Here is a 22,330-nt window from a genome sequence, read left to right on the forward strand (position 1 = left end):
AGCATATTTCCAATACGAAAACTCAAAAGTACTGTCAGTGCTCCTAAACTGCTTTTCAAAGTCTTATTCCATTTCACTGTAACTTGCTAAATTTGTAGGAGTTATATTATCCCCATGGCTCATACCATGGTACTCTGACTTTATTTCTAATACGTAAAATACAAGACATCGAGAAATACACAGCAAAATTTCTTTTCTGTTGTACCATTGTAAACTTGAGTAACTTAACCAAACTAAAAGCAGAATTTGGCTACTGTTTTGGTAAAATATGATGATCTAATATGATAAAATATTTTGATCGTTGTTTACCTGGTCAGATTATGCTGCACAAGCATTCGATAAGCAGTTGGAGCAGAACAGAAGGTTGTGATGGGAAATTTGGATAGAGTCTAAAGAATGTAAAATAAAAACTGTCTAAATGTTGCAACCAAAAATAACAGTGCTTCCCACAGTTATTTGACTCCCAAGGAAACCTAACTGTAAGATATTTATGTATTTACTAATGTAATAGCTGCAACCAATTTATGAAACACATGAACATAATGTTGACAAACCTTGAAAACACAGCTAGTGTTGAAGTCATAAATACTTTTTCATCTTTAAATAGCTTTTTCATAAAAATTGAAAATTATTTTATAGTTAGCGTCACATTCCAAGCGTCCTGTCACAGAAGGGTTTGCATTCTCAAAGCATTTCCTTACCGTTACAGCTCTTATTACTCAGAAAACAATTGGAACCAGAAGTATCATCTGTAAAACATTTCCCAAATATGGATACTAGCTAGTGTTTTCCAGCCATCAGAGTAACAAAAGGATATGCAATGTTAAGGATGCTACATTAGAAGTATAGCTTCAATAAGGAGACCGTAGTAGTAGGGATGTGGAATATCCCACGTGAAGTGAATGATGCTTGGCTGTTTCTCATAGCATCCAAAGTTGTGTGTGCAGGATATTATAAAATATAATACCAATGCCAATTTATAAGGTTAAAAAACTCAGTTTTGTATCATCTCCACTCTTCAGTGTTGAAATATTTACAGTTCATGATTGAAATGCCATACAAGATGCTCATGTATCCACTACTGTTGTTCACTGTGTAATAGTAAAACTGCAGAGGATCCAAAAGTGATTTACAAACTATGGTTCCAGTCCTGCAAATGCTTGTGTGCGTAAGCTTCACTTTATGACGAACAGTAAATGTTTGCAGAATCTTGCACTGTAACTAGGGCTTTTGTTTTGGGGGAGTATTTATTTCATTTTTCAGGGTTTATTTTTAGCAATTTTTGAGTTTTCTGTAGATATTCAAAAATCAGGGTTTTGGCGGCTTTCTCTTTGTATATATTGTAATGAGTAATGTATATTATATACATTACTCAGTGTTAGAGCCCCATATTTTTTCAAATGCAAACTAACAAAATTTTAAAAAACAGCATATTGTACTTACTCCTGTGACTTCTGTCCATGGGGCTGGGCCTAGCTCCCTGCTTTGGGCATTGCAACCTGGAGCACAGGGTCACAGCACCACTCAGGTGCTGCCCATTTGCCCTTCCAATATGACAGTGGGGAGACAGGCCAAATTTGAGTGAGTGGTATTCTGACCTGGCATGTGGGATTGCAGCACTCCTCTCTCAAATTTGGCTGGCAGTCTCCCTGTCATGACGGAGGGGTGTCTGAGCCAAACCTGAGTGGCGCTGTAACCCTCTGTGCACGAGCTTGCAATGCACAGAGCAGGGAGCTGGGCCCAGGCCTGTGGGAGAAAGGCTCCTACTGCAGGGTGAGTGCAGGGTGAGTTCTCTCTGCAACACCGCTCACGGCCTCCCACCCCCTCAGGGAAATATCTGAGACCCCCAGGACCTCCCATCCCAGAGGGAGGATCCAGCCCCCCACCCCTCCCAGGACTCCCACAATAAAACAAAAGAAAAGAAAATTCCCTCCCAAAAAAATAAAATGAAAAATTATAAAAATTAAAAAGAATGTCATGGGCTCTGCTCAGTATAGCGGTATAGACCGCAATGAGTAATCTGTTTGTAATGTTCCCTAATGCACTTTAACATAGTACTGTTTCAAACGGCACTACTTTAACATGCACTAAGAAACCTTTAGTGTGCACCGGCAGGGTCTATACAGACCAATTCATCATAGAATCATAGAACTGGAAGGGACCACGAGAGGTCATCTAGTCCGGTCCCCTGCACTCAAGGCACGACTAAGTATTATCTAGACAATCCCTAACAGGTGTTTGCACAATACATAAGCGTGCTTTAGAAATCACATCCCCATAGTCCACATGACTGTTCCATATAGACAAGCCCTTAGATACAAGTAAGCATTTCCAGGGTTTTTCTGGTGTTTACTGGATAAACACCAATATCTTCTTATTTTTTTGTTTTTTAAATCGGGGGTGTTTTATCTGTGTTTATTGGTGAAAACCTCAAATCAGAAGCTCTCACTATAATGTCTGCTCAGCAAAGCACTTACGCACATGCTGACATTTGATGCCAATGTGATTCAAGCTCCTAATTGAAGGTAAACAGGTGCTTAAGCAATTTGTTGAATCAGGACCTATATAAATATATATCACTACTAAAATGTGATTGGTGACCTCTTCGGTGAAGGGCTGTAGCCAAGAAGCATGCTGTCTGCTGTACAGTGGGAGAGGTGAACATCTGGGCAAGAGCAGCAAGGGAGGAAAACCATGCTATTACGAAAATGCCATTGTTCTCGTAACTTACATCTAGGACAGTGGTTGGGTCAAAACGTGGCATGCTGTGTATAAACACACATGCCCCCTGAATCCATGGTGCAAAAATGCTACTCCAAGCTGACTTTGCCCAGCCTGTGTCTGATGTATTCCAGAGTACGTCGGAGGAGGTTAAATCCAGCCAGTACCTGGTAAAGAAAAATCTGTGAACAATTCTTTTAAACAGAATAAATATAAAAATATCAGCAAAAATATTACTGGGACAAACAGTGACTGTCTTGTCTTAATTGAGATTTGTGAACAGCTGAAACCCCAAACAAGAGTTAGACACCAAACATGCCCACTGTGTCATTATTATAGATTAGCTTTGCATTTTTTTCATTAAAATATTGTACCAGTACAAAGGCTTATGATGTCTCAAAACAGAGCATCTTGAATTCATATTTGTGAATTTGTAGGGGATTTTGTTTAGTTTGTTTTTCAGGGGGTAAGAGTTTCTCATTTTATTTCACATTTATTTGGTGTTCTCTTATCTATGATTACTTGCCAGTCATAGTGGAATGTACTACAGTATCAATGTTATTTTCCCAAGGTAAAATATTCCACGAATCAGTACAGGCTTTGCAAAGTTCTGAGCTTTCATAAAATTATTTTGTTTTTGTGGGAGATAGTCAGTGCATTTCTCATACGCGCTGATAAACCCATGCCTTTATAAACCTTACGAAACCACAAACTTTCTCTTTTTATAAAGGTCCTTACAGATGCTTTATAAATCACCTGATCTTCTTTGAAGATCCATTAGGAGAGGTTGGTTCCCTTCTTAATAGATAGTGTTGGATTTTTTTTTTTTAAGATAAGAAAAGCAACTACATACCAGTGCTCTGATTCAATCTACCATAACTGGCTAGTGGAATTACTCAAATTAATTCTTGTCTTCTGGAACAATAATCTTGTCATGAATTAAATGAAACTTTGATATTTTCTAAGCTATTGAAACAGAAAGATATTAGTGAAGTGCTATGCTTCCTTCACTTCTGCCGTGTGACCCTTTTGAAGAAATACCCACGTGGTTTAAAGCAGTTATGATCCATACCTTCCATTTACAGTGTGTCCAATGCCATAACTACTGTGGGAATGTTCAGTCATTTTTGGGGACCCTGTTGTTCCACTGGTAAAAAAGATGGTCATTGGATCTTGATTCCTCGTGGTCACACAGTTGTGATCAGCATTAGCGTTTCTTTAAAAAATACAAGATGGTGAATAAAGTAAGCAAAAAAATATAACGTATGGATCCCAGATGATGTTCAAATAAAACAAAAACTGCAGAGTTACAAGAGATGGTGCTTATCTGCACTGAAGGAAGTAGCTTTTCCCCAGATTTATCTTTAGAGAAGTGGGACTACATATCAAGGAGAATGCATAGAACTTGGTTGCATATTAACAGGTCAGATGGCATGAGATCTGGCATAAAAAAAAACAAACTGCAAACTTTACATTTCAGTTTTCCCCTTTTTTTCTTTCTCTCACCATCTGCATTTAAAAATTTTACATTAAAAGAAAATCTTGTGATAATAATCAACTGAAAGGGATGTCTACATTTGGAATTAGGGGTGCGATTCCCAGCTCTATGCACTAAAAATAGAATTTTAGGCTAAATGCCCTGAGTATGTGCCTAAGGTTTCTGATAGGCACTTATTTGGGATAGCCAGTCCATTTTACCACTCGTGCCTCAGTGGCTATGTTCTATTTTTAGCACGCTAGCTTGATGAAAGCTAACGCGATTATGTGTCCTCAAACTGGGGATCACACCCCTACCCTCAGAGCTCAGCAGTGAACCCCTGCTGTATGCCAAGGAAATAAGTGGGAGAGTACTTGGCTCCACCCACCCACAATACCAGTAAGCACAGCTGAGCTGGGGCAGTGAGATATACCAGGGAAAGCGTTAGCCTAATTATGAAGAACTGAGTGTGAGCCTTTGATCAGTTTGTCCACACCATTGTGAACTGGGACCATGGAATCAATGTTGTTATTTGAACACAGCATTTCCCAAGCTTTTAATAGCTGAGCCCCACCCTCTTAAGAAAATAAAACCAATCACGTCCCCATTTTAGCCCCACTATATTAGCAGGTCAGCATGGGGGAAACTAGGATTACCAATGTTCTGTGCCAACAATCCCCAGCTAGTACCTTGCATCTTCCATGGGGGGTGTTCCACCCCTGGGAAAATGCTGCCTGAACATGTATTTTATGGTTAAATACTAGTTCGTACACACTAAATACAAACAAAACGGGCACTGGCCTGTTTCTTGTTCCAGCCAGTCAATAGAATTACATGCTCATTGGTATTTTTTTCCAATGTTCATTTCTCCCCCTTCTAAAGAGATGAATATGTTTCACCATATTCAGTGTTAACACTTATTATTAACAAACTAGCCGCCAGGCTTTTCTTTCACGTTACTGCAGCACTTTCACAGTGGCAGCTACTCACGTAAATAGGTCTTTAAAGTTCAGCCATCCTTCCAGGTGGTCCTCTGACACAATTAGCTTGAATTTCAAAGACTGGCATTTGGACACAATGCAATCTATAGCTGGTGCCAAAACATGATCAGTGATAATACACTTTGCCTTTGATGTTTGTACTCTATGAAGAATATCTTTTGCTGTCAACTGTGTTGTCCCAGGAATAAGGACAGTTCCTAAAGGAAGAGCCAAGTTTAAAATTTAATAATAGGATTGTACAAATCTATGAACTAAATTCTTCCCACCTCACTCTTAATAATAGATCCACGAGCTTCAGAAGTTATGTCTGTGAGTAAGTGAATAGGATTTGGCCCTGTGTTTGTACATATATTGCTTTTACACCAACTGAATTATAAATTAGGATCAATATAAATTAGCAAGTACTATCACACAAAATGTCTTTAGCATGGTGGGATAAGAGAAGCCAGTAATAGAAAGATGTCCCTCATGTGGAAGTGATATACTTGTAAGAATGATGGGTTGAATATTTATTAATAAGAGTCGATGGGTTAATGTCTCTTAGGAGTTTGATAGCTTCACCTTCTTCCTTCAAATGGTCTCTTCCTTCCATTCTCACCCTTCATCATGTATCTCATGTGTTTTACTATGGGAGCCAATTAGCAACATAGAGAAAACTTCAAGCCCTATGTAAAAGACACTATTCTATAAGCAGCCTGTGTCTATATGCACATATATAGAGATACAGATTATTAGCTATATGATTGGTTGTACTAGAGAGGGAGGATGGACTTGTGGATAACGGTCTGGACTTGGACTCAGGAGATCCGAGTCTAAGGGCTTGTCTACACTTACCTGGGGATCGACGAATGGCTCCTGGACGCCACTGGATTGAGAAGATCCTGTCAACATCGCGTAGTAGATCTAAGCTACATCGATTTGAGTTACGCTATTCACATAACTTATCTTAGATAAGCTATTACCAGCAGGACAGTGGGGTGGGAGGAGGTATTGTTTCATATTCTCTGTGTGTATATAAAGTCTGCTGCAGTTTCCACGGTATGCATCCGATGAAGTGAGCTGTAGCTCACGAAAGCTCATGCTCAGATAAATTGGTTAGTCTCTAAGGTGCCACAAGTACTCCTTTTCTTTTTGCGAATACAGACTAACACGGCTGTTACTCTGAAACCTAAATATTTAACAAATCCCGTTGGCAAAAACTTGGCCACACAAATATAAATGTGTGCTATTGCTCTTGCAAGCAGGTAATGGGCACGTTTGCAGTTTGTCATGAGCAGTGGAGGAGGACAGTGATAGTAGACACATGGGATAGTAGGTTTTGTTAATGGGAGAAGTAAAGTATGCCTGAAAATCCAATAGTACAAATGAAGACAGATCTTGATGTTACAAGCATTTTTTTAGCTGTACAGCATTAGTGTTTCTCATCCTGGATGTGTTTGTAGTTTTGACCTCATTAATTACTGATTATTGATTATTTCATTCATAATTCCTATTATTTTTACTGACCTGTTCGCATACAAGCCACATTTATTAGCCACCATTCTGGTATCCGGGGTAGAATCAGCATAACTCTGTCTCCTTTCTGCAGACCACATACCTCAGAGAGTACATTGGCCACTTTTCTGGAGCGGAATCCAAGCTCCTCAAAGTTCCACCTCACCTCATCGCCTTTATCGTTTACCCACCACAGGGCTAGCCTTGTAGGCCTCTTTCCTTCCTAATGAACAACACGTCATGTTGTAAGTACTTAGCTTGATATGGATGTAACTGTCCCTCAAGTCAACTTTCCAAGACAGAGGAATGTTCATGACTTATACACAAAAGCGGAAGTCCTGGCCCCACTGAAATCTGTAGAGTTTTGCCATTAACTTCAATGGAGCTAGGATTTCACCCCAGATTTAGAATAGTCTATAGATGTCAAATTCCTTTCCTGAAGCTAACACATTAGATAATGAGCAAATGCTGCACAATGGCTAGCGCAGAAAACTGACGGTCACTTTGGCTCTGGCCATGCCTACATTTTCCAAAGTGGCCTGTAATTTTAGATGCCTCAATGTTTGGGGGATTGTACCCAGATAGATACCTACAGCCTGGGTTTCAGATGGGTGGAATACCCACAGCTCAGACTGACTTCAACTGCAGTGGGGAGAGGGGAGGTTCTCAGCACTTCTTAAAATTAGCCCAAAGGTCCAAATATCTAAACACCCAAAATCAGAAACTCCTTTTGAAAATACAGATCTAAACCTCTCTGAGTCTGATTCACCATTTGTCAGCAGAGGTTACTGTGTGTGTCGGGGTGTCGTGTGGCTAAAGTAACTGATGCTTGTAAGGTGCATTGAAATCCTTGGCTAAAACTTGCTATTGAGGGACCAACTGTTATTTATGAATAGAGTGTAGGTAATGTGCTAGCTGAGATCTTCAATGGTGCGGCAGAGATCTGTACATACTAAGAACAAGTTCCATTTCAAAGTAATATAATGTGTAATTGTCAGGCATTGGTAACAAGGTGAGATTTTTATTTGTGCATTTTAAGGAGAAATCCTGCGCCTCCTTCCTTGGCCACAGACCTCTTCTTCAGATGTTGATTCTTGAAAAATGTTGCTTGCATCCTGCGAAAAGTTGTCTTTATTGCCTAGGAATGATAACCTCATATTATGTGATAGTGATGATTCATCCCCATACATTTTAGCACCCCATTTTTCCGACAGAAAGACTGAGACACAGAGAATTTGTGATTTGTCTCCAGGTCTAATCCAGCATCTCTTCTACCTATTACTAGTATTTCTATTATAGTCATGTCCCCAATCCAGACTGAGGTCCTTCTGTGCTAAGTGTTGTACATACACATAGAGATAATTCCTGACTTGAAGAGTTTACATTCTAAGTAGACAAGACAGATGAAGGGTAGCAAGTGAAATTTGCAGACGGGAATTGAGGCACAGAGAGGTTAAAGTTTGGTCTACACTACCAACTTATGTTAGTATAACTATGTCGCTCAGGGGTGTGGATTCCTGAGTGATGCAGTTATACTGACCTATCCCATGGTGTGGACAGCACTATGTTGACAGGAGGTCTTCTCCTGTTGACATAGCTACCTCCTCTCAGGGAGGTGGAGTGCCTATGCCAACAGGAGAAGCAATCCCATCGGTAGGTAGCATCTTCACTAAATGCTATAGCGGTGCAGCTGCCCCGGCGCGGCTCTGTAAATGTTGACAAGCCCTCTGTGATTTACCCAAACTCACACAGGAAGACAGTGGCGGAGCTCAGATCTTCTGAGTCTCAGGGCATTGTCTCAGTCACAAGACCCTCTTTCCTCTGTTACTCATGCTCACAGTCTCGTTGCACTCAGGAAGGCTATTTAAGTAAGCAAGAGCTATCAGACTGGCCCCAAAAGCAGTGGAGCATCTAGAACTTGGGAATTCCTGGCTGTTAGTCCTATACTCCAGCTGCATTGCCTCTCTGAACTGAGCGGGTTACCAATCTGTAGCCCGAAAGGAATAACATTTGCTTCTGCCAACTATGTTTTTCCTCTGATACCCAACATGAAAAATCTTAGGATAAGGAAGTTAAAGGACTGTTACCTTTTCCATTTCAGTCCATTTGTCCAGCACATCAGTTGCAAAATTGAAGTATTCTGGCACCTCTGGTTTGTACTGTTGTTTTAAGGATTCATAGTTTAAAAAATTCTGAGGGGCCAATACCCTGTAGCCTTTTTTAGAGAATCGGAAGGATGCAGTCAAGGGAGTCCACAGGAACCTAAAGCTTTGGGTTTTCAGTAAAAGCTGCACGACAGCACAAGCCATAATGGGTCCTTTCAGGTTATTCTGCATTCAGGATAGTCTTTGTGGACCATCTATCTGAAAAACTATACATCAAAATACACACACAAAGTAAAGAATTGCCATGTGGTTTCAAAATAGAATTAAAATGTCCTTATAGGTCAACTATGAAATAATTGAACATTATAATGCACTTTCTTAATACCCTCCCCCAGATTATCATGTGCCCCTCACTTTGAACTGTTAAAATATTGTTACAAATGTATAATCTGGATGTGCTATGAGGGTCTTTTACTGCAATTGTTCTGCTTCACACCAACCAGAAAACAAGTAGGGCTGAAGAGCCCCTATTACAGGCTCCAGCTGTCCCTGATAACTGCCACCCCCTACCTCACTGGTTTTGCTTAAAAAGTATGTCAGTGTTTAGGGGGAGAAGACTCATACGATAGCATTCTGCATTAATCACCAAAGCAGGGATTAAACCATCGCCACCTAAATAAAACAACCCCATGTAGTCCCCTCAATGAACTATGTATTTATAGGTATTTCACAGTCAAGAAGAATATAAGATCATGGCAAAACCCCAGCTGTATAGGCAGCATCACTCAGCCTGTGTCTAGAGGTGGAATGACTCAAAGAGATCAGTGCATACTTGCTATAATGATTGTTCTTTTTAGTGTTTCACAAGCTGAACTAGCTATTCACAGAAAGCAGAACTAAGTAACAAATCTTCTGTCCTAAACAGGTTCATATACTGCCCTCATCACTGTAGTAGCACAGTGAACCTCCCAGTAGTGCAGTAAGCAACATTACTAACATCTGTCACCTGTGGGCATTCTTTCTCTCTGCCCCAGGGAGTACATTCTGTTTGAGGTATAGTGTTTTGTTTTGGCAAGTTTCTTTCTTTCTTTCTTTCTTTCTTTCTTTCTAAACTGTGCTATGTGTCTATATATTTGAAGCCCTGCACTTGGAATGAAAAGTGGTGATAAGATAAGAATCTGGTTCCGCTTTAGAATTGAAAATCACAATAAAAATGCCTAGCAATAGATTAGGGGATGCAATGTGCACATGAAAACGATTCTACTTGCAGGTAGAAGGAAGGAATTAGAATAGGGAGAGGGGGCTAGCCACAGAGGATGCACTTTTTAATGCATTTATATCTGCAGGACAGCCTGGAGACAGTCATGCTCCACCCTTGGCATTGCTACAGCAGTACCGTGTAAATCCTGGAACCATGGGACACCATCACAGGGAGGCCAATAAAGACCAGTACACAGAGACAGAAGGAAAATATCAGCATGAAAAATCTGAAACAACCACGTGTTTAAACCTTGGATACAAAACAGTCTAGGAGTCATTTATATTCATTAGTGAATACGCAATTGGGACCTGATTCTGCATCCCTTGTGCACTGAAACTTTAATCTCCAGAGCTGTCAATGTGGCACTGTTCATGTGCATTAATATTCACATTTAAAAAAATACTCCAGCTGCTAAGTTGCAATGTATAATCGAGAGGCACTAGTATTGCTATACTCTTGCAAATGCATGAACATACTTTACAGTCCAGTCACATTAACCATGGCTTTTGGCTGAGTGCAATCTTAATAAACAATAGACAATGCAAAGCCAGAATGTAAGCGATTAAAAAATAGCAGGGAACACATTGTTCTGCAGAGTGCACCAACAGTCTTGTGTGAGTTACCGCCTAGCCAGAATGTTACCTGGTACAGCAATATGTTGAGTAACTCGACTATATTCTGCAAGGAGCAGCATTGCCAGGTGCAGCCTAATAACCTTTGGCCATACTTCTGATGGACACAACTCCTCAATGAGGCCAGCAGAGATGTCAAGCAACGAGATTTTAAATGTCTCCTTGAAACACATGCAGCAAAATTAATCCTCACAAGAGGGAGAAGATTTAAAAACTTCCTGATAATCGATCCAACGTGAAGGACTCGCCCACATCCAAAGAGCAAAACGTAGCAATAAATCTGTAAAGGTTGGAAGCTTCTAATTGGATAAATATTTACCCAACAGTTAAACACACTATGCAAAGCCGAGTTTGTTCAATGATATTTGTACTGAGTAAACAGGCACCAACTAAGGAAAAGGAGGTGGTTTGGGGACAAAACTGATCTGTGGCATTCAATCTCCACGTGAGCTATAAAGAGACCCAGGAGAGACTCACCTACATAAAAGAGGGAAAGCCGGAAAAGGACGACTGACATGAGCGAGGCAGAGAAACACAGATGAGAGGAAAACTAATATTGGCACTATACCAAAAATGTCCCTGGCAGCTGCCCAGGGGGTTCAGTCCCCCTTTGCCATCCCCAGCACCAAACCTGATCTGCACCTCTTTCAATCATCCTCCTTATAAAAGACACCTGTCATTTCAGACCCAAATGCCCCACTGCCTCGCACAGTTGGGGGGGGCCTCTCAGAGCTGTCCTAGCTGATCTCCATCAGAAACCTTAACTAGACCACATCAGCCCTTAACTAGATTTAATGTAATAGACCACACTGACTGTGCTAAAGTAATGACTCCCACAACATCACTCACAGTGTCCTACTGTCTGCACTGCGTTACTGAGCCTAGTGCACCAGTACTAGGGTCCCTGCTATGCACCGTGTCCCTCAGAGACACACGGGTAACAGCGTGCTGCTAACACTGAGCGTGGCAAGAATGCTCCAGACTCACACAAAGGGCTGCCAAATCCTGCACTCACAGGAAAGAAGCTGATGTTTTTCTGCACAACTCCGAAGCAAGGTGGAAAGTGCAGGATATCCTGTTCCCTCCCCCCCTCCGCCCCAACTCCCGAGGCTGTGCACTGATAAAGCACAGCTAAGAGCCAAGGCACACCCTCTCTGATCTGCTTGGTGCACTCACAGCCTCTCACTCCAGCCCCAGGGAGTGCACAGGTTTCGTAAACTCCTCCTGCTGCTGGATGATCAACCCACAGCCCCCAAGCGGTGGCTCTGGGGCCTGGGACCAGCAGGAAATTTGCAGAAACGCTCATCAGAAATATTTGGATCAACTGATTCTGTGGTTGCGGGATGCAGGGAAAGAAAACCGATGTCGCTTTTATGCATTTTAGCATTTATGTCGTGTGATTTCTCCACAAGAACTATCAGCTGCCCTGCTGTGAGCTTTTTGACCATGCCAGACTTGGGCAACCTGCACTGGGGAGAATTGATGTTAACTGTCACATGGAAACCTCCACAGAATCAAAAAGAAAAAATTGGGGATTGGTCCTGCTTTGAGCAGGGGGTTGGACTAGATGATCTCCTGAGGTCCCTTCTAACCCTGATATTCTATAATTAAGAAAGGGCTCTAGAAGGATTCCCCCAAAAAAGGTAGTTGCTCTCTCCCTAACAGTTAGTGAGACATGCAGCAGGTCTGCATGAGTGAGATTTTAAATGTCTCTGAAATATACACAGAAAAATCCTTCAACAGAGGAGGCAGAAAAGCTTTCTCCTAAGGAATCCTCGGATGAAAGATTCCTAAGGAATCCTCGGATGAAAGATTAAATTGCCACAAAGGATGCATGAAAGTTAATAGAAAATGATGGAGAAACTTTTTGTTTTTTTGACAACATGACAACCTAATCTCTTTTAAATTGTTTTTGTGCATCATTCTTTTAGATGAGGCATAAAGCTGGTTTTCGGGGTACATGTTGTCATTTAGAAATCTCATGGCACTTTTCACAAGAGTAGAGCCCTGAATCCCAGTGTCCTTATTAAAGTCTGCTACCTAAAACTCACCAAGCAGCAGCATCTGGAGAAATTATTCTTTGCTTCATGTTTTTCAACTGTTTTGTAATGTTACTATGTGCTCTAAGAAGACATCTATCACCATTCACTTCACAGGTAGCTGGCTGCTGCATTTCAATACAGACTGAAGTGGTTCCTTTATTAAAAACCCCTCCTGCAAACACTTATATATGCCTGCTTTACTTTATGCACTATGAGTAGTCTGGTTGCCTTCACGGGGATTACTCACATGCTTAAAATTAAGCACATTTGAAATCTTTGCAATAGCAGTATTTTGACAGCTGAATCATGTTAAGGCCTTGTTCCTGCAATCCTAACCGATCACAGATATCATACAGTTCATCTGGTTCTTCTGACAAGCGATGGCCTTTATTTTATACCCAAAAGTACCTGTACCATAGAGAAAGCCTATTTTTCCGCTCTGTAAATGTAAATTAGTAATGTTTTAAATGATTAATTAGGAAAATATGGATACATTCCAAACCAAGAGCATGATTCTGCAATTTTTACACGGAGTAGTATGGGGCTACTTGTAAGTGCCTTTAAAATATGGATTGTACAATGGGGCACAATTGGGAATCTTTCCATTTACTTCAATGGGCTTTGGATCAGGCCCCAAGTTAGCATCTCTTTATATTCTGCAATTTATTAACTCCAATTCTGGACCTTTAATTCTGAGAGCCAAAGTTCTACAAAAGCATAAATCAACAAGATTCCAATCTATCAAAACTCCAATTCACTTTGTCTTCAGATCACTGTAGTGGGATAAAGTATTTTACATTCAGACCGAGCTATTAACAGTTCAGATCAATCAGTATTTTAAAGACCAGTTTCTCTCCTAATACTTTCCATATCAATAAGAGAAGGGTTCTTGGGGTTTTTTTACAACAGACTCTTGCTTGTGTATATAAGTTTAGCCTAAAGCCTAGAGAATCCAGGTCTATTATTATTATGATGATGATATTTACTACTTGTGCTGCTACAGTGTATACAGGCTCCAGTCAGGGAGCGTGGCTTCGTTGTGCTCGACACGCTACAGTTAGGCAGTATTGCCAACTGCCACAATTCTGTTTTGAGCATCTTGATATTTAATATTTTTCTGACAGGTTTCAGAGGAACAGCCGTGTTAGTCTGTATTCGCAAAAAGAAAAGGAGTACTTGTGGCACCTTAGAGACTAACCAATTTATTTAAGCATGAGCTTTCGTGAGCTAGCTGTAGCTCACGAAAGCTCATGCTCAAATAAATTGGTTAGTCTCTAAGGTGCCACAAGTACTCCTTTTCTTTTTGCGAATATTTTTCTGAAATCCCTAGCTCCTGGAGTCTAGTGATTACTTCAGAATCTCAGCTTTGTTGTTTTTTTTAACGTGAGTTTCTAGTCTCCATGGTGGCAGAGAAAAGCTTGAAAATGTGACATGCATGCACCCTAAAGGCTAAGAAATCAGAAGGCAAATTCTCTCTGTGACTTTAAGAACTCCTCAGTGCCAACTGCCAAAGGGTTCACTGTTCAGTAAGAGCAACTCCTGTTAGGCCTGACAAACTCACTACACCTAACACTTTGCTGTCATAGTATTTATCTATAAAGACTGTTACAAGGACAGTGCTTTCTGCACACATGAAAGTCGCTGGGACGTGACTTTAGTTGAGAAGCTGTTTTAGACAAGGATTTTAGCCTGTTAAAGTAAGTTTAGACTCTCAGCGTGTTATACTTTTTGTTTAATAAATAACCTGTTGTTCTTACTATCCTTACTTGCTCCTAAAATCTTAACCTTTGTTAAGAAACATACTTGTTTTCACTATAAATAGATTACAGGGTTGTGTCCTTATAAAGGATTGGATCCTGAGCTGTGCCAGTCAAGCTGTGTGTACTCTGTCCCTTCGGAGACAGCTTACCTGGTTATTTCTATGTGTCCAGTGACACGGGTGGGATACGACTGACGGAGACTCTGGCAAAGGGGCTGGAGGTTGAGGTGTGTTTATTACTATCCTATATCGCAAAGATGAGGTCTACAGAAACCAGGAAGTTAAGTCAGTGTTTATCTGTGGCCAGAGGCTGTTGGTTTCAGGGAGCTGAGGTACAGCAAATATGCGGCAAAACTGCTTCATGCTGCAGGCAGATGGTGATGAGGTTCTTCACAAGCTTGTGTACCTCTGGGGAGTATTGCATCCTTTCCCCCAAAAATACTATTTTGAGGGGGAAACTCAGGATTTTTGAGACCTGACGCAATTTCTGAGTGTGGGAGTTGGCAATTTCTCCTCTGTAGAACAATGAAACACGCGGTCCCTGACCCAAAGTCACCTAAAGTTGTAGGATAAACCAAACCGACAGTCTCGTCCACGTGCTTTGCTTGGGTGGGGGTAACGCTTTAGGACAACAGATAAATAAGGGCTGGTAAAGGCACTAGAGTCAGAAACGGGGTGAGCACAGCCAGCGCCGGCTCACCTTTGTGCGGCTGTGGCTACCTACACCGCTCCCCCTTTCCCCCCATGGCCGCTCTCTGCCAAACGTCACAACACACTGCAGCGTCGGCTACAAACTGGGGTCTCGCCCCAGTCCCACGCACGCAGGGCCCGGCCCGCGAGAGCCAAGGCGGTGGCACAAAGGCCAGCTCCTGGGGCGCGCCTCTCCCCAAGCTGGCAGGCTCCTTTCCAGGCCTCGCTTCCCTGCACGGGCTCGCGAGCAGCACGCTGACTTTAGGACCCGGCAGAGCCCCTGTACCCGGCGGGCTTTAGGACCCGGAAAGCCCTTGGGACCGACTGGGAAGAGCCGCCTTATCCGTCGCGCGGCTGTGACGTCGTCGCCCCGCGGCGCACGTCGGCGAGGTAACGCGTCGTTTTGGCGCCCGCGTGGAGTCCGGGCTCGCGGCTCAGCTGCCCCCATGGCCGCCTCGGAGCAGCCGGCTGCGGCGATGAAGCGGCGGCACAAGGCGCAGTACGTGTCGGGGCAGCAGGCCAAGCGGCCCCGGGGCGGCGGCGGCGGCGGCGGCGGCGGCGGGGGGGGGCCGCGGCAGCTGGAGCTCGGCATGCAGGGCATCCTCATCACCTGCAACATGAACGAGCGCAAGTGCGTGGGGGAGGCCTACAGCCTGCTCAACGAGTATGGGGACCTGCTCTACGGGCCCGAGAAGGTGCGTGCGGCCAGCAGCGGCCCCGCCGGCCGGCCTCTGTGCCCTGGGCGTTCTGCAGGGGGCCTCGCATGGTCCCCTCTAGGGGGGTCGCGGTTTTGTGCTGCTGCACCAGGGGGCTAGAGGTACCTGTGAGGGAGCCAGATTAGGAGCGTGGCACTTAGGGACCCCCCACTAGATACTTGGGCACCAAGCGGGCAAACACCAAAAAAGGTAGTCCATGCCCCGAGGAGCTCACAGTCTCCTGTGGCGACGGAGTCATCTGTAAGCAGCTTATTTGTGGCAGGCTCTAAAGCGAACCCCACACCAGCAGAGGCCTGGGATTGGCTGTGGTTCCTGCGCTCTGCTGTCATCTCGGCCACTGCCAAGATCTGGGGTCCTTAGAGGATGCCCTAGAATGGCAGTTCTGGATAATTTGGGCATCTCTCCTGTCCAAAATAATAATAATAATATTAAGCCTCAAAAAAGGCAGCATGTTAATGTTCTGGTTTGTGGATATTTTAGCGCAAGAAGTGAACTAATGTTAAATAGGCCATCTAAATGTTTTGTTGTTGTTCAAGTGCCACAGGAGAACACTCTCTTTAAAAGCACTTTAAAATTCAGTATAAGTGCTCCTTGCAGTGGATGGATACACACTTGGTTTAATAACTCCTTCTGGTTAATTGGAGTTAACTGGCCTGTCTGTCTTTCTAAGTTTTTGCTTACAGACTTAAGGGCTTGTCCACACTTAATGCTTCGCTGAAGATGCTACCTGTGCCAACAGGAGAGCTTCTCCTGTTGGCGTAGGTACTTCACCTCCCTGTGAAGCGGTAGCGGGGTTGATGGGAGAATTCTCCCATTGACCTAGTGCTGTCTACACTGGGGGCTAGGTCAGTTTCACCCCTGAGCGATGTAGTTATACCAACCTAATTTCCTAGTATAGACCAGGTCTAAGATTTGCCTATTACTTGCTGCTCCCATTTATAAATTGCTGTGGGTAATAATGTTGAAAAGTTTGCTTTCTAAACTGGTGATGAGGGTTTTTTGTTTTGTTTTTGTTTTAAAGATGATTGATCATCCAGCAGATGAATATCTGTTACCTAATGGTGCAAGAGACAAATTTTATATAACATGCTTTAAAATTAAATCACTACAGAGATTGAGAAAATGAAATGCTGATTCCCACTGCAATAACTTCTGGTGTTTGTCTTAACCCAGTGTGCCTGACCTAAAATGTCTCACTGCTTATTAATTGTCTGCAGTGTCACTGCTTGAATTCTGGCTTTTTTATGCCATGGGTATAGTGGTTGTTGTGGCTTTCATTTATTAAGCATTAGATGTGATTTCTTAACCCTTCACTAACATCTCATTTAAGATGCAGCCTCTTGTTTCAACAGTTTACAAATCAAGATGACAGGTTGTCAGGAAGTGAAGAGGAGGAAGATGATGTTGAAGCTGCCTTAAAGAAAGAAGTTGATCAGATTCGCACTTCGAATGAACAGAAGCTGAGAAGATTCCAGTCAGTGGAGAGTGGAGCTAACAATGTGGTTTTTATTAGAACGCTGGGTGTAGGTGTGTAATGAAATAATTGCTGCATAACGCAACACAAACAGCTGCTTTGCAGTTTGTTAGACTGTGTCATGGTTTGACTGCCAAAGAAATGAAGCATGCTGAATGTTCATGCAGCCTTCCTCTTTCCCACTGAACACTCTAGTGACTACAGCCAGATAGTTATTTTGTCCAAGCAGAATCTATCTGACCCTTCTAAACGTAAAAGGGCTTGGTATTTTGCTGACCTTGGAAAGCATGCAAAAAGGCTGATGTTCCTAGATCCCCAGCCTTGTTTGTGAAATAACAAATGCGAGCTGGAAGAACATCCAGTGTATTGACAATCCAGTAGACGTGAGTAGGGTCTGATCTTTTAATCCTTGTTCAGGCAAAACTCCTCTTGCCTGAGTAAAAAACTGCAGAAGTAGACCTCCAGTGTTGCACCTTGTGGGTACTCTCTCGTGTGCTTTACAAGCCAGAATTGTGGAAATAATCTGCTCTCTATACTTTCAAACTCCATACCCTTTTGTAAGAACTCCATAGCATTTAGTAGGGTGCTGTAGAATTTGATGATTCAATTTCTTTGTACTTGTAAGCAAATAAAATTGGATTCTGTATTGCTTTTTTAAAAGGAAATTCTTTCCATTTGTTGCTCTTACTCTGTTGTCTTGTCTCGTAGAACCTGAGAAGCTCGTGCATCATATATTAATGGACTTGCACACTACTAAAAAGAAGAAAACAAGAGTTATTCTGCGCATGTTGCCCATTTCTGGAACCTGCAAGGCTTTTATGGAAGATATGAAAAAGTATTCAGAGACCTTCTTTGAGCCTTGGTTTAAAGCCCCTAATAAGGGTACTTTTCAGATTGTTTACAAAGCTCGCAATAACAGTCACATGAGTAGGGAAGAAGTAATCAAAGAATTGGCAGGTATGTACTTATCTGACATAGCATGATTGTAGACAAGTGTATAAACTACCTAAGACTGCATGTGTAACATAGGTCAAATTATTCAAGCAAAATATTTTTAGTAGACATAAATGTTGCGTTATAGCAAACTCAAGCATATTGAATTATGAAAGTCTTTCAAGTTTTTTTTTTTTCCTTAAGCTCTGTGAAAATAACCTGGCATTAACAACACTCTTTTCTGATATCATAGGTTTTCATTTTAACAAATCATAAACCAGAAGAGTGTGCGGTCCAACTTTGTTGGCTATAACTCACTGTGACAATACCATTCCTGCAAACTTCCAGGATTGTACTAAAAATTCTTTGAATACTGAACATTATAGGGAAACACCATCGAGCCATTTCCCAATAGACTGTGACTTAGATCTGGTCTGCACGACAGAGTTAGGTCAACGCAAGACTGCTTACATCTACCTAACTATAGAAATGCCTACACTTGAATTTCACTCCCATTAACATAACTGCACCACTATGCTGACTTAATAACTGCACCTCCATAAGCATTGCAGAGTCAAGATTGATGTAGTTAGGTGGATGCAGTGTCAGTGTAGACACTGCTTTGCTTATGTCGACTATTACTGGCTTTCAGGAGCTGTCCCACAATGCCTCACACTGACAGAACAATCGATACGACCACTCCTGGTAAGGACATGTGCCACCAAAACAAGGAGCGAAGTGCAGACATGCACAAGCAATGTAATTACAGTGGCAGCTGTATGCTGGCATAAACCAGGTCAACTTCTTAATTTTGTAGTGTAGATGTGGCCTTAATGAAATAACTCTAAGTTCACTTGGCAGTTTTCTCCTTGAGAGTTACTGTGGAATAGTCCTTTGGTTCGAGAGAGTGTTTCTAAGAGTCCCAGTCTGTCCTGCCTATTTGACCAATTCAGTGACTGAAAATTCTTGATTGCAGCTGCCATAGCTAAAGGAAGGTGCCTTGTTTCCCCCTGCCTTGTGGTGCAGCTTGTGTTCTGAGATTTTAGTTCCTGAACCAAGTATTCGGAATATTTTTTGAAACCGTGTTTTTGTGAAATTGGTGCTTATTTTGGCTTGTTGCTACAATAGCTGGTTTCTCTCATTGTTTGGCAGTAAGTTTATCCCCTCTCTCTGATTTGTGGTATTTTTTTAGAACTTGTCTGATTAAAAGTCCTTGCACTTTAAGTGAGGGCTCAACTGATGAACGCAACACCACATTTACACTCTTCTCTATGAAAAACATTCCTCCAGTTTCCCTACTGATTCTAAGACCGTTTCCTTTTATTTTGTAGGAATAGTGGGCAGCCTAAATCCAGAAAACAAAGTGGATCTTAATAACCCCCAGTATACCATTGTGGTAGAAATAATAAAAAATGTCTGTTGCTTGAGCGTGGTGAAAGACTATGTTTTGTTCAGAAAATATAATCTACAAGAGGTGGTGAAGAGCAACAAGGAGGAGCTGGGGCAGCAAAACCTGTTGAGTGCTTCCCAAGGGGAGAAGTTGGAAGAAATAAAACTGGCAGAAGAGGACACTAAAGAAGTGAAACCAGAAGACAAAAATCAGGGTGAAGAGGAAGCTAAGCCCAATGAGAGCAATAATCAGCAGGCATAGAGAATGTGATGGAAGGGGAAGACACACACTAAAGATCACTGTAAAATAGACTGGCTTAAAGTTTTGAAATGGTCGTTTAAAGAGGAGCTTAATTTTTTTATTTTAAATTTGCTTTTTAAATATCCTATTTAAAAAAAAAATGTAATGTTCCATCCTGTCTTTGCTATTGGAGTCAATATTGCAGCACGCAGTGTCCGAGAGAATAAGTGACCAAACTCTTCAGCCTGATTCTCCAGTGCTTTCCATCTTGTGTGGTCAGATATCTGCAGAGTGTGTGTAAATTGTTACCAGTCTGATCTGGTAGCATTTTACTCCCACTTACCACATGTAAATAACTACCATAGGGTGCCTGGCTGACTCAACCCCTTTGCCTCCAGACATTGGCAGATGCAGGATTGAGAGGTCTGGAAAAGGACAGGATCTTGCAAGGGGATTTATTTGAAAATACAGTGCCATTTTGTTTTGGTGACATGACTTTGCATACTATATAAACCTTGTTGTCTTATTAAATACAGAATGAGCCATAAGCACCTGACTTTCTGTATGATGATCAGATGTCTGCAAAGACTAGTGTACAACATATTAACATGTCTTTGAAATATGTTGGGTGGAAAAGAGGAATTGCCACCATCAAAATAGCTCAGTATTATGAGCAAACCTCTCCCTCACCCTTCTCCCTCAAATTCCTGTAATTTTCGAGAACAGACAGATGCCAGTGTGGAAGTCATGTATATTCATGGCAAAAGCACCCTGTGGCATGTCTGCCAAGAACAGCAATGTACATAATGGATAGGAGCATATATGGTTATCCATTAACAATCTGTGAAGAACCCATGTCTAAGGATGCTTATTCCAAGGGCACTCTTTCATTTATGTTTGATGTTTTTATTAAAGTCTCATTGGTTTTATTTTTTTTATTAGCTGTGCTCATATTTGAGTTAAACCTCCTTTTTAAACTTCTTGATGTGAAAGCAGCTCTCTCTGTATTATACAACATCTAGTAGAAAACGTTTAACTTTTTGTATGGTTTCAATTTTACAAAATGAGTGTTTTGTCCCAGTTTCGCAAAAAGAAAAGGAGTACTTGTGGCACCTTAGAGACTAACCAATTTATTTGAGCATGAGCTTTCGTGAGCCACAGCTCACTTCATCACATCTGATGAAGTGAGCTGTGGCTCACGAAAGCTCATGCTCAAATAAATTGGTTAGTCTCTAAGGTGCCACAAGTACTCCTTTTCTTTTTGCGAATACAGACTAACACGGCTGTTCCTCTGAAACTTGTCCCAGTTTGAAAATAGCATCTGAGTTTTTCCTCTTCATAGAACGTTTAAAGAGTAGGTCTCATTGATAAGTTACACTATCATGTTTACAAAGACTAGAAACCCAGATTTTAAAAAAAACCCCTATTTTAATATAGTGCGGCTATAGCTTGTTTTTCCAATAGTATTGTTGCCTTACAGTTTTTGTACAAGTGTATGGCTTAGGTGTTTCATGATACACTTACAACTTAAACCTATAGGTGTCACTAATGGAAAAGCACTTGCTCCAAATAACACCAGCTGGCTTGACTGTGATTTAATGAAAAGGACAGGGTTGAGCCTCTTAAGGGTTTTGTTTTATGATCTCTAGTGTTTGTAAAACTGTTTTAAGTGTGAAAATTAAAAAAAAAAAATGCTTCTGTACTCCTGTGTTTTCCCCCCCCTCCCCCCCGACTGACTTAAGTTCTGCTTTCTTACAGCCAGTGCTGTTCTTTTGATATGTGAATATAGATTCCGAGGCCTGAAGGAACCGTTGTGATCATCCAGTCTGATCTCCTGTATAACAGGTCATAGAACTTCTCCAAAATAATACCTAGAGCAGATCTTTTAGAAAAACATCCAATCTTGATTTAAAAATTGAATGGAGAACCTACCATAACCCTTGGTAAATTGTTCCAGGGGTTAGTTGCTCTCACTTTGCAAACTGTATGCCTTATTTCCAGTCTGAACCTGTCTATAGCTTCAACTTCTAGCTATTGGATTGTGTTATACCTTTATCTGATAAATTGAATGGGGATTGTTTTACTGTGGGAGGCCCATTATTAAATATTTGTTCCCAATTTAGATACTTAGAGACTTCAGTCAAGTCACCCCTTAATCTTTTGTTTGCTACATAGAGTAAGCTCCTTGAGTCTGTCACTACAAGGCATGTTTTCTAAATCTTTAATCATTTTTGTGGCACAATTTTCTCCAGTTTATCAAAATCCTTCTTGAATTGTGGACACTGGAACGGGATACAGTACTCCAGGAGCAGTTACAGTAGTGCCAAATATAGAGGTAAAATAACCTCTCCACTCCTACTTAAGATTCCCCAATTTGTGCATCTATGGATCACAT

General features: G+C 41.7%; 2 protein-coding genes across 5 annotated transcripts in view; one reads left to right on the plus strand and one right to left on the minus strand.

Moving 5' to 3' along the window:
- LOC125644083 (acyl-coenzyme A synthetase ACSM3, mitochondrial) overlaps positions 1–11,804 on the minus strand; it is a 28,213-nt gene extending 16,409 nt beyond the window's left edge. The window contains exons 1-7 of one of the 4 annotated variants that reach the window (XM_048867497.2): positions 11,707–11,804; positions 8,781–9,064; positions 6,706–6,916; positions 5,189–5,396; positions 3,794–3,937; positions 2,732–2,888; positions 310–389 (exon numbers count right to left, since the gene is read on the minus strand). In XM_048867497.2, coding sequence (XP_048723454.1) covers positions 310–389; positions 2,732–2,888; positions 3,794–3,937; positions 5,189–5,396; positions 6,706–6,916; positions 8,781–9,029 — 1,049 coding nt within the window. In that variant the 5' untranslated portion in view covers positions 9,030–9,064; positions 11,707–11,804. Of the gene's footprint in view, positions 1–309; positions 390–2,731; positions 2,889–3,793; positions 3,938–5,188; positions 5,397–6,705; positions 6,917–8,780; positions 9,065–10,701; positions 11,124–11,168; positions 11,643–11,678 lie in introns of those variants that run through there. The other 3 variants (XM_048867495.2, XM_048867498.2, XM_048867496.2) reach the window with 3 other exon arrangements.
- Positions 11,805–15,578: 3,774 nt separating this feature from the next.
- On the plus strand, positions 15,579–21,637 carry THUMPD1 (THUMP domain 1 NAT10 acetyltransferase adaptor). The gene is made up of 4 exons (XM_048867507.2): positions 15,579–15,877; positions 17,251–17,425; positions 18,081–18,329; positions 19,637–21,637. Exons 1-4 carry the CDS (start codon positions 15,629–15,631, stop codon positions 19,954–19,956), a joined length of 993 nt encoding a protein of 330 aa, XP_048723464.2. The 5' UTR covers positions 15,579–15,628; the 3' UTR covers positions 19,957–21,637.
- Positions 21,638–22,330: the final 693 nt, after the last annotated feature.

This window comes from Caretta caretta, chromosome 10 (assembly GCF_965140235.1).
Source record: "Caretta caretta isolate rCarCar2 chromosome 10, rCarCar1.hap1, whole genome shotgun sequence".
NCBI classification, from domain to species: Eukaryota; Metazoa; Chordata; order Testudines; family Cheloniidae; genus Caretta; species Caretta caretta.

Bases quoted from the DNA above. Each gene is read 5' to 3' on its own strand.
- THUMPD1 (XM_048867507.2), top strand. From the start codon at position 15,629: ATGGCCGCCTCGGAGCAGCCGGCTGCGGCGATGAAGCGGCGGCACAAG. The intron at 15,878-17,250 runs GTGCGTGCGGCC...TTGTTTCAACAG, and splicing joins TGCTCTACGGGCCCGAGAAG to TTTACAAATCAAGATGACAG. The intron at 17,426-18,080 runs GTGTGTAATGAA...CTTGTCTCGTAG, and splicing joins TATTAGAACGCTGGGTGTAG to AACCTGAGAAGCTCGTGCAT.